This window comes from Chiroxiphia lanceolata, chromosome 8 (genome assembly GCF_009829145.1).
Source record: "Chiroxiphia lanceolata isolate bChiLan1 chromosome 8, bChiLan1.pri, whole genome shotgun sequence".
NCBI classification, from domain to species: domain Eukaryota; kingdom Metazoa; phylum Chordata; class Aves; order Passeriformes; family Pipridae; genus Chiroxiphia; species Chiroxiphia lanceolata.
This window is the reverse complement of record NC_045644.1, coordinates 27,953,272-27,965,292: the sequence shown is the minus strand read 5'-3', so window position 1 is coordinate 27,965,292 and position 12,021 is coordinate 27,953,272. Positions and strand designations below refer to the sequence as shown.

Below are 12,021 nucleotides of genomic sequence, written 5' to 3'. Positions count from 1 at the left end.
AGGGCAAACAAAATTTCTACCCTAGTCTTGGCACAGCAAAAAAGAGGAGGGTCTCAAATGTTGCCCATCCTTGAATGTTCCAGGCAGGAAACTTATGAAATGTCTCTGCCAATACAGAAAGTGTTTTAATGTTTGATTTTTTTCTGTGCATTTACTTCATCTTACCTTCTGGTTTCTTTTTGAGAAACTTTGTGGTGGGAAATTTCTTCTGAGAGTTGCTTCTGAAAATGCAGGTAGTCACAGATGTACCTACAGCATGATTCAAGTTGTAGAATTGCACTCAGGATTTCAGTAAGGTTGTATCTCTTTAAACATGAGGTGATGCTTCAGTAAGTATGTGGTGCTGCAGTACAAAGCACAGATGTTCTTTGTTTGCCCAGATCACTCCTGTACGTGTTCTGGTTTATGCATGATAGCACATGAAGAGCCTGTGAAGTCTGAGGGAAAGTCAGCAAAGAAAAAACCCAACAAAACAGTTAGCACTGCTTTGTTTCAAATGACACTAAAGCCCCTGTCATTCCCTGTGTCCCTCTAACCTCCTGCTGGGAAAACACCTCTTAGGATACCAAAAAGGAGAAGTAGTGGTACCTACCCTTTTTTTTTTTGGTTGCTCCAGGTTTGAAATTTTAATATATTATTAAAATTGTTACTAAAACCAAAATGAATATTTTAAAATATATTATTTTTAAAGCAGAGAATGTGTTATTTACTGACAGTGCTGTGTAGTAAAAGTGGTGCCAATGCAGTCCTGTGACCTGACTTCAACTCTAAATGTTAAGTTCTGTTATTATTTCATCTTTAAATTGCTGCTTCATTTTCAACTTCAGAAAAGTCATTTAGTAGGGAATAGGGAGCACTATTCTTTATTGATTTAAGAGTCATGTGCAGGCTGTCTTGTCAGTGTTAAAGTGCATGTCTGCAGCTTATCTGGAACCAAGATAAAGAATTCAAAGTTAAAAAGAAGCTGCTTTTAATTTTTAAAATATTTTCACACATGCATACACACATAACCTTTGAGATTGGCTCGGTTGGTTGGAACACAGTGCTAAGGTCACAGGTTCAATCCCTGTACAGGACATTCAGTTAAGAGTTGGACTTGATGGTCCTTGTGGGTCTCTTCCAACACAGAAACTCTGTGAAATACATAGTTTTAATGTACATATGACTTTCTGATACTGTATATAATATCTGTTATAAGTGTCATACATTTTCTTCTTACAATTGTAAGAAGCTATTTTTCCTTTCTTCATTTTACAGGTTTAGGTTAAGCTTATATCATACAAAGCTTTTAACTTGTCTTTAACCAATCTTTCAGTCTTGTTTGCTGTGTATTTTGTTTTTTGAAACTGCATAATAGTTAAGTGAAGTATTTTCTTAAATAATATTCTCAGCCAGAAGAAGTTTAGGTATGTCTAAAGCAAGATGGGCCAATATGCTTTAACATATGCTTTCCTTGTTTTAGTTGGTGGGGGTGTGGAAATCCTTGTGTGCAGGTCATTACATGACTATTTCAAACTACCCTAAAAAGAGAAAGAGGGTGAATAGAAACACCCTGGAAGTTCTACCAGAGTGCTTGTACTGCATTACATTGAGCATGTTGTGTATTTTCTCTTAGTGTATCTGTTAATGTAGTGTGCTTCCAACCAGCTGGTTCTCTCTGTCAGGAGGGATTGTTTTTGTGTTTGTTGCTCATGACAGAGCAAGGAATAAATCCCAATCTTCACAGTTAATTGTTTTACTGTAGAGTGAACTGAAAGATGTAGTATGGAGAATCAATGGCATATGTGCTAATATGCTAAAACATAAACAAGGTTTGGGTGATTTTAATTTCAGTTGTTTTGTCTGAGCATTCAAGAAAGAATGGTTTATCCTCCAAGCAAATGATGACTACTTAATTAAAATATTACTTTTAAAATCCAGACTAAAGTGCGTTTTACTAATGGATACCTAAAAAATATTCACATTTTCAATTTTTATTCTGGTACCTTCTTTCTTAATATTGTTTTTTTAAACATAATTGCCATGGTTTGAAAAACAATGCTGGTTTCCTTTTTCTCTCCTGCCCTGCTCTGCAAATCAATAATGTACCTGTTGTAGGGTTTTATGGTTTGCATGAATCAGATTTGGACAAAGTCTTTCAGCTGCCAACAACCACCTTCATAGGAGGAAATGAGAACAGTCTTTCTTTACGAGAGATCATCAAACGCCTGGAGGTCAGTGGGACATTTTTGAATTTATGATTGTTTTCATCCAGACTGTAAGTGAACTTCTTCCAGTTGTCAGTCACAAAAAAAACTTCTAATTTGTCAGTTATTAACAGAGCATGTAAAGAATTCAAGTGACATGAAGAATAACCTTTGTACTGTTTGTAGAGGTAGCAGCACCTTTGGGTTCATTTATCTGGATATTTGAAATTTATAGATTAAGGATGAGTATAATAGAGGTGAATATGGTAGAATACTAATTCGAGCCCTCGCTCTGTCAAGAACTGATATTGCTTTAAAGGAGTAGAGCCTTTAGAAATTGTCTTTTAAGTGTTGAACCACAGATAAAACAGCTCTGTATACAGTGCTCAGGATGTTCAGAGGTTGCCTTCAGATCCCCAGCTTTAGTGAGACTTTTACTTGAGATAAAATGTGAAGGCTGGGTCCCAAATTCGTGAAAGCCCAGCTGTAGCTTGTAGACGGTGATTTCCTTGTTTTCCATCCCCAGTCATTTTTGTAGAGTTTCATTGTCTGACAGGTGATAAGGTTTATGCCATAAGATGTCATCAAAGCAGAAATAGTTTAAAGCAAAACTAATTTGAAGGAATCACTGTCATTCGAGGAGAACTCCAAATAGCAAAACAGCAAGTAGGAATGATAATGAATTTGCAGACTGCTGAGTGACTTAGTGCTGGATATCCTCAGTTGTTTGACTTTTATGTTGGCTTAGCTGAAGCTTGGTAAATTGTTAACATATTATCTCTGTTGTGCATTTGAGCTCTATATTTGGGGTTTTTCTTGTTTTTGTACTTCTAGCTTATCTGTGTAGCAATTTTCAAGAGAAAATCCTTAAAATTGCAATGTGCAAATAAATGGACAAAATCAATAGCAAAATCTAAAAGCCTCAAGGAACTGATTTGTGTTAAGGAGAGAGAACTCTCTGGTTTCCTCTTCTCTCTAGAGCTTTGCATTTTTTTTTAATTGAAGTTAACATTCAATTCCTTTTTAGAGGCAGTAGAGAGCACATACTGCTCTTTGTATGAGTGATTTTGAACCTCTCTGTTCACAGTGGTTTTGTCTCAAACTCACACTAGGTCTTACTTCTGTTGACTTTTATTTTGGAAACATTTTTTCTGATGAAATAGTCTTTTTAAGGTAAGAAAAAGAAAATTTAAAAATGAGCAAGGAGATAAAATTTCTGTTGTGTCTTTGCATTTCTCCCTGCCCTTTCTCTGCTCTCAGCTGCTTGGATTCTTTTTCAGATTTCCAGGTTTCTGAAACTCTACAGTTATCAGATAATTTGCATGAGACTTCATACCTGTCTTCTCACTGTCTTTATTGCTTGATTTCAGGTGACATTTCAAAAAGACAGGGTAAATTTTGGTAAATTACTGGAAATCTTTGCTGGCACATCTAATGCAAAGACTGTACTATGCCTGTAAGAACAGTACTGAGTTAGGTGAAATGTGCCAGTTAAGGTGGGTTTATTGGCCTGCTTTGAATACATCACCAAATGAGAATCTTCCATTTTCAAAATTTTGTTACTTTGTAGAGAAAGCTTTGAGGCACAAACCTAGATTCAGTAAAATAATTTATTCACTTATAGAATACTGTGGGGAAGATACTGTGGAAGAGGAAGATGACAATATAGCTTTCAGAAGAGTAACAGAGAATATAGCTTAAAAAATGTATTTGTTTTTTTCGTGGCCCATTAGCTCCTAAAGCTTCTCTGTTGGTGTTTTCATTTCCTAGAATACCTACTGCCAGCACATTGGCTTGGAGTTCATGTTCATCAATGATGTGGAGCAGTGCCAGTGGATCCGGCAGAAGTTTGAGACGCCGGGAATTATGAAGTTTACTAATGAGGAAAAAAGGACTTTGTTGGCCAGGCTGGTGCGCTCAATGAGGTACTGGGGTGGTGCTGGGAAACTGCTCTGTGGCTGCTGGGTGGGAGCTGGTGCCATCTGTAAACTGCTGAGGTGAATAGAGTCAGTGAAATCTGGAGCCCAGGTGGGTGCAGTTAACCTGGCTGTGATATCAAAGGAAAGTGTGTGCTGTGAGGTGTGTCCGGGTCTATGTTGTGACTTTTAGTGTTCCATTATCTTAAAAGGCAGGTTGTGTTCTGTAATGTTTGTGCAGCCTTTAGTGGCATATTGGGCAATGTTTTCATTGGCTTGAGGAAATAAAATGGGAAAAAGTTGTTTTAACAGACAAGTAATATAGATCTGTGTTAAAGATTTGTATCCTGTTTCAGGAAATAGGTGTCAGAATAATATTGGAATGTTATTTCAAGTCCTGTTTCTGCCCTTTTTCTTTTGGGATGTGCCAAGATGTGCAGCACTGTTGCATGACCTGGCAGCAGCAGTTTTAGTCTCTGCAGTGTAAGAGAGCACATATAGAAACAGCTTATTGGTTGCTTCCATTGTGGCTACCTGTGTGGAAATGCTGTGATCCCAGAGACTGAATTATCCTCTTATCCTTAGAACAAGACTTCTCAGACGCAAGATTCATTCCAGTTTTTACAATCTGAAACAGTTTGCATGTCCTTTGATAAACACAAGTGTCAGAGATTTATAAAGGCACATTTTTTTGTTAAGATTCCATGTTCAAAGACATAAAAGTGAAGTGCTCATTGGAGGTGTCAGAAGATATTTTTTCCAGGTGTTTTGTTAGGCAGTATTGTAGCAAGATCGTATGTTTGGTTAAAAGTTTCATTTAAACAGAAATAAAAATATAACTTAATGGCCAAGTGAATATTACACTTAAGTAAGTTTGTTTGTTGTTTAACAGGTGCTCCATATGAACCACTTCCATTTATCTTAAGATAAGGATTTGTGCTTTTATTCCTGCATAAACTGTGAAAAGATCTGGAATTTCTAGTAGGATGAAGGAGCCAAATGTTCATCTTCTGCCAATTTAATTCTCTCCTGAAAATGGAAGAAAAATAGTTTTACAAAAATTTCTATCCTGTTTTCTCCAGTGCATTTTTTATTCTATGGTTTGAAAATGATCTAAGAAAAAAATCTGATTTTTTAGAAACCTGGTTGTGCTCTTGAGATTTGTGGCTTTGTGAAGCAGGTTTTCATTGTTTTGCTCCAGAATACGGTTTTCAAAAATGTTCTTTCCAAGTACTGCAGAGTTCAGGTACTTGAAACTTGAAATTTTAAGGTTGGATTTCTCATCCTTTGTGGTTTTTACCGATAGGTTATTGTACAAGGCTCATTTTTAACTCCTCCTTCTGTAAAATATTCCTTGTACATTTTTAAACTACTCTGTATATTTATTAGTAAACGTTAGATCCTGATGTGGAGTCTGATCTGGGCAGGGTCAAACATTTCCAGCTTATCCATTTCATGAGATATGTTCCTCACTGGGTACAGAATGTGTGGAGTGACAGTGGATGGGCTGCCAGCCTTTGTGTACTCGTAGTGGCATGTGGGGGACTTGCAAGATATGACTGTGAAATACTGTAGTTCTGCACACTCAGTGGCAATTTGCCTCGAATAATGAACTTGCTGCTTGTCCAGTACTGGCTTAACTTGGAGCTGCAAAGAGGAGGAAAACAGCATGTACACTGCTTTGATTCACTCTGTAGGACTTACTGTTCCCATGGGACCCCACTTCCAGTTTACTGGCATAGTCCTACAGACTTTCCTGAGGGATTCTGGCAGAATACCTTAGCTGAGGGTCTGGCTTGTTGCTTGGATGGCTGAATTGTAAGGGTATTAATGGGTGAGCTAAGGAGAGTCTTTTGGCAACAACTCATTTCACTGCCTCCAGGATTTCAGTCTAAAGAGGTAAATGTCAGCATTCTAAGTGAGGAATAAGTTGAGTATTAATGGATTATGGCAGTGTTATGAGTCAAGGCATTGCACAGATGATGTAACCAATACAGTTACTTTGATGAAGATGTATTTTCTTTGCCTTTTGTATCTCCAAGCTTTACAACATATAATCCTTTCAACATTTGTTAAAAGGTACTTTTTAACCACTCACATTGCCTCTGGCCCAAATGCATTAAAGAGTGAAAGAAAACAGAGCTGTCAGGGATTGACATCATTCTGCTGCTGCAGCTGAGGCAGAGATACCAGTGTCCTGGCTCTTGGCAAGCTCCCAGCTGTTACATCACACAGTCTGAGGAACCCTGCCATTGAATGGAACCTATGGAATTGGCATGCTTTCTACTCTGGTTTTTTACAAGTATTTAATACAGGTTCTCTGCTATGTTTTCTTCAATCCGTAGGAGAGACTTCTTTGCTGTCACTCTGCCTTCCCAGTGGTCAGTATTTGTGTACGTGGGAGCAGAGTTTAACTTGGGAATTTGGTCTGAGATGGAGACTCTTAATTGTTTCAAAGTCCTAGTAAATACTTCTCAGATGGAGGAGAAAGAAGACTTAATTTTTCCTGTGTTTTCCTCCCTATGTGTGACTTAATTCCAGAGGCCTAAAAACTTGTATTCACAGATGTTTTAACACAGTGTAATTTTATTTGCTAAAAGATGTTTGACACTATTTGCTACATTATCTTAACACAAACACTCTTTTTTTTTGTGTTTCTTTTTGGCAAAGATTTGAAGACTTCCTTGCTCGCAAGTGGTCTTCTGAAAAGAGATTTGGTTTGGAAGGATGTGAAGTAATGATTCCTGCTCTTAAGACCATCATTGACAAATCCAGTGAAATGGGAATTGAATATGTTATAATGGGGATGCCTCATAGGTAATGTCAATGGAAACACCCTAGCAAATGGGCTTACTGTGTTTAAGTTTTAGGTTCTAGAATTTTATTAACGAAGTTGATATTAAAAAAGGTGAGGTAGCAAGAGTCAATCTCAGCAAGTAATGGGAACACAGAACTGTAACAAGTGCCTGTCAGTGAGAGGCTACAGGCCTCACAGGTAAATGGTAGAGAAACTCTTCTCAGTGCAGTTTGAAGCTGCAAACAAAAGTGGCAGCAGCCATGGTGTCACCTAGCATCTGGAAGTGGGAAAGCTTAGTGAATAGTATTGAACTCACTTTTGCAGTCTGCCTTAACTAATTATTAATATAAATTAATATAAAGACTTAATTAATAATTAAGATAATTAATTATTTAAGATAATTAATATAAAGACTGCTAGATAACTACAAAATTCACTTGGATAGCAAGCTATTATAGAACATCTGAGGGAACCCATCGGAGGGACTTTGCAATAGGAAGAAGAGTTGAATCAAGGGTATTGGGTTCAAAAGTTTGAAGTGAACTTTTGCAAATTTCTGATAGGGTGGTTTGTAGGTTTTGTAAGTTTTATGCTGTTGACTCTGTTACTGCCATTTTTGAGATATAACTGTGTCTGGAATTTTCTTAGAGGTCGACTGAATGTATTGGCTAATGTAATCCGAAAAGAGCTGGAGCAGATCTTCTGTCAGTTTGATCCCAAACTTGAAGCAGCTGATGAGGTAAGATGCTTTTTCAAGAGATCTGTATAGAGAGGTCAACATTCAAAGTAGTTTTTAGTTGTTTTGGTCATGGTTATTATGAAAGTAGCATTATCAGCTGCTGAAATGCATTGCCTTCTTTTCTAGTTTGAGGAACATGATTTGGTGAAATTTCTTAATGAATGTAAAGATTATGTTGTACCTCTAACATGCAGAAGATAACTCAGGAATGACTGTAGATGGGTAAGAGTTTGCCTGAGTTCATAATCTCTAAGCATCTTTCTTTGTTTTATATAAATGGAATGAGTATCAATATTCTGTAAGTATTTACCCAACATTGCATGGCAATAATAAGGTAATAGAATAGGAACAGTGTTCCAATTTGAAATTATGTTGTCAAACCCATAGTGCATACTGATTTGCAGTTAACTAGATGCATTGTTCAGGCTGAGGCACAAATTTTAGGAGTAGGGGATCAGATGCAGCAGGTATGAATGACATTCCTGAATCGTGATTGCATCTTGCATGTTAGGGATCTGGAGATGTAAAATATCATCTGGGAATGTACCATGAGAGGATCAACCGAGCAACAAACAAGAAAATCACTCTGTCCCTGATGGCTAACCCTTCTCACTTGGAAGCAGTTGATCCTGTTGTGCAGGGGAAAACAAAAGCTGAGCAGTTTTATCGAGGGGATACAGCAGGGAAAAAGGTAAAAATTGTTTACTATAGTAAATTTAATGGCAGTTTTTCATAGTATTTTTAATAAAAATAGTTTACCAGTAGTTTCATAGTGCAGAATCTTCCTTTTTTCCTTCTCCACAAAAGAGATATATCACCTGTTGAACTAGATAAGGTTTCTGACATGGTACCTCAAAGGTAACTTGAGAAAGTAGGCTTAAAGCTTCCTTTTGTTTGCAAACTGAACAAAGGCAGCAAAATACAGAGAAATTTAAGGTGTATTATAAAAATACTGTTCTATTTTATAAGCACTACAGAAATATGGATAAAGAAATCCTGCTGAGAAGCTTAAATTGCAGTTTTGGTTTCTAATATAGGTGTGGATGTAAGTGTCTGATTCTCCCTCTCAGGTCATGTCCATACTATTACATGGGGATGCTGCCTTTGCAGGACAAGGAGTGGTTTATGAGACGTTTCATCTTAGTGACCTCCCATCCTACACCACAAATGGCACCATTCACGTTGTGGTCAACAACCAGGTAACAAGAGCATTTTCCAATCAACTTTTCTGCTGAATAGTTGCTCTCCTGTTTGTTTTTATTCTTGAGTGTTATTAGCTGAGTGCATTGGCCCCCCTGCTTATTAAAACGGTTGGGGTGTTTCTGAAAGTGATCATAGTATCTAGCGACTCTGAGTGGATACTATTTTATCACCTACATTTATTTAATTCAGTTTGTAATACTTAATTGGATTAGGTTTGCTTTGGTTTGGTTTTAAGGGAGCAAAAAGAAGCTAGCTAGCCACAGTGAAAAGCTGGTGCTACTGCTGTGTAAATTACTATTTACACAAACATTCAAACCAGAGTAGAAGGAGGTGTCCAAATTATTTTAATAGAAGTTTTTGTCATTTTTAGATTGGCTTCACCACAGACCCCCGTATGGCCCGTTCATCTCCATATCCTACTGACGTTGCTCGTGTGGTCAATGCTCCCATTTTTCATGTGAATGCTGATGACCCTGAAGCAGTGATGTATGTGTGCAATGTGGCTGCAGAATGGCGAAACACATTCAATAAAGATGTGGTGGTTGACTTGGTAAGTCTTGGTTTTCTTAACTTTTCATTCTGTGCATTATGTATTACTCTCTTCTTTTTCTGTGGCTTAGAAAAGAAACATTTGATTTTAAAGGCCTTCAGCATCCTCATTTTAAAAAGGCAAACAACTAACAGGCCCACAAGAAGCCATAAGTGTTTTTTATACCACAAACCTCCTAAAAATATCTGTAAAACTATAAAATGGAAAGATTTCATTTTACATTTTGCCTTACCAACAGTAACAATCTTTCCCTTTGTAGGTTTGTTACCGTAGGAGGGGGCACAATGAAATGGATGAACCCATGTTCACCCAGCCTCTAATGTACAAACAGATCCATAAGCAGGTGCCAGTGCTGAAGAAATATGCTGACAAACTGATTGCAGATGGGACTGTGACACTGCAGGAGTTTGAGGTACACATCAACAGAGTTGAAGGGAACCTAAGGAGCTGTTCAGGAAAAAGACACAACTGTCACTGTAGGCTGTCTGCTTGAAAACCTTCCTTTCACTGTGAGAAGTCTTCACCCTTTGACAATTTGTGTTTCAATTTGGTTTGGATTTTCATGTAAAATAGATAGTATTGTTGTAACAAAAGGACTGAAAGTACTGTGAAGTAATGAATACATATTGCATAGGAAAAATTTGCTTCAGTTTTGAGATTTGTAAAAGGTGATCACATAAGAATATTGGAAAATAGAGGCATTTTTCAGCTGTTCTTCATTTCTAGACTCTTGATTCAGCAGCAAGACACCCACAGGTATAATTGTAGCTTCATATTTATAACTCTGGCAGGCTTGTGTTCAGCAATGATGCAATAGAATCAATTTAACCTTTTTATTTTCTTGCAAGAATTCAACTAAATTCAGAGATCATTTGAAGTATTCCAGAAGGATGAAGTGTTGAGTCTGGTGCCTGCATTAGACTGGTTAGGTCTTTACCTTAACCTTTTTGAAAATGAGTGTGTAGAGTACAGTTGCAGCAAAGGACCTTCTGAGAAGGTGTGGCTAACTATGTAGTGACATGACATTGCAGATCAAGAAAAAAGTTTTTGTAGGTGGATTCTGTTATCTGCAGGAGTGATCACAGCTCATGCAGAAGTAACTTTCCTGAATCATTGTAAGAGTGTGCCAGTAGTGGCATGGGCTTTGGTGACTGGATCCAGGATCCTGCATGGATCCTGGATGTTTTGCTGGACAGACTGAGCTCAGCATTGTTGTTAAGGCCTTTAAAGATTAGCTGGCTCAATAACTTGAATGTTGTTTTGGACTGAAGCATAGATATTGCAGAGGCATTCTGCCTCTACAGAATATGGCATTGTATCTGTTGCCTTGACAGGGGTGGCCAGCAGATTCTTAACGAGACTCTCCCAGAAAGACTGGTTTTCTAATAAGTTCTTTTCCAGTATTAAGTGGCTTCTGTAGCCAGGAGTAAGAGAGCTGAATGGTTCTGATCTTAGAAGTATGACTGTAAATTATATTTGGTACTTCAGTTCTGTCTCATTCTAGAGTAAAGCTTGCAGCTTCAGCTCTTGGTACAGTCCTCTGTAATACCTGTCCTGTGAACTAAATAATTTATTTAGAGAATGTGTTATCCTACTGAATGATAGGTGTCACCTCTATGATACAAGGGTGTTGTGTTTATCCATTTTAAAAAAGATTTTTGTTCTACAGGAAGAAATTGCAAAGTATGATAGAATATGTGAAGAAGCATATACTAGATCCAAGGATAATAAGATCCTACATATCAAGCACTGGCTTGATTCACCTTGGCCTGGTAAGAAGTGTCCTTTCACTTATCCTAGTGTTATCCAAGTGCACTTTTAGTTTGAGTCCATAATCCAGGATTTAAATAGATTTTATCAGATAATGTTGCTTTAAAATGGAATTACGTGACCTTTGATTAGCCCCTGCTAAGGGTAAATATAGCACTCTTCCAGATCAACTTGAAATAAATATTTTGCTTAAAAGAACATGTGAAGTAAGGTGTGACTTTGAAAAAGATGTCTTCCCAGTTCAGCAGAGAAGTGACTTTCCTGTACTGTTAATTGTCTCTGCTGTCAGGAAGAAGGAGTGTGTCTCATGCTCTTTTTGCTATATTATTTTTATATGAGGGATTGAGGTGTCACATGCCTCTGCCCACATAGTTGGACTTCACAGGGAGTGAAAGCAGAACCAAAGCAGATCATTGTGTGCCTCTAAGATGAAGTTATGTTGTCATGCAGACAACCAAAATTATTGTGTTTCCCAGTGAAAGGTGAAGAACTAGGTTTAGTCTGCTGCTTAGAATGTCACTTAAGAGTTGTGAATTTTTAAATAAATTGTAGATAATATAGATATCTCTTGAACAGTCCTTGAACGTTCACCAAAACTTTTCCTTCCAGGATTCTTTAATGTGGACGGAGAACCCAAGAGCATGTCTTGTCCTCCCACTGGCATTTCAGAAGACCTGCTGACTCACATTGGCAATGTAGCTAGTTCAGTGCCAGTCAAAGACTTCAAAATACACTCAGGTCAGCTGGGCTCTTTGTATCTCTTGCTCTTTTTCTGTATTTCTGCACAGAAATTGTTGCTGGGCCTTTTCCCAAAGAGGAAAATGCCTGTGACTTTTTTATTTTGACTCTTCTACTCTATG

General features: G+C 37.6%; 1 protein-coding gene across 5 annotated transcripts in view; it reads left to right on the top strand.

Moving 5' to 3' along the window:
- The window catches only part of OGDHL (oxoglutarate dehydrogenase like), a 54,532-nt gene that overhangs the window by 16,071 nt on the left and 26,440 nt on the right, over nucleotides 1-12,021 (top strand). For 4 of the 5 annotated variants that reach the window (XM_032694754.1, XM_032694752.1, XM_032694755.1 and 1 more), the window contains exons 5-14: nucleotides 2,098-2,213; nucleotides 3,957-4,111; nucleotides 6,773-6,919; nucleotides 7,548-7,638; nucleotides 8,150-8,329; nucleotides 8,709-8,837; nucleotides 9,212-9,391; nucleotides 9,651-9,803; nucleotides 11,061-11,163; nucleotides 11,771-11,899. In XM_032694754.1, coding sequence (XP_032550645.1) covers nucleotides 2,098-2,213; nucleotides 3,957-4,111; nucleotides 6,773-6,919; nucleotides 7,548-7,638; nucleotides 8,150-8,329; nucleotides 8,709-8,837; nucleotides 9,212-9,391; nucleotides 9,651-9,803; nucleotides 11,061-11,163; nucleotides 11,771-11,899 — 1,383 coding nt within the window. Of the gene's footprint in view, nucleotides 1-2,097; nucleotides 2,214-3,298; nucleotides 3,360-3,956; nucleotides 4,112-6,772; nucleotides 6,920-7,547; nucleotides 7,639-8,149; nucleotides 8,330-8,708; nucleotides 8,838-9,211; nucleotides 9,392-9,650; nucleotides 9,804-11,060; nucleotides 11,164-11,770; nucleotides 11,900-12,021 lie in introns of those variants that run through there. The other variant, XM_032694756.1, reaches the window with a different exon arrangement.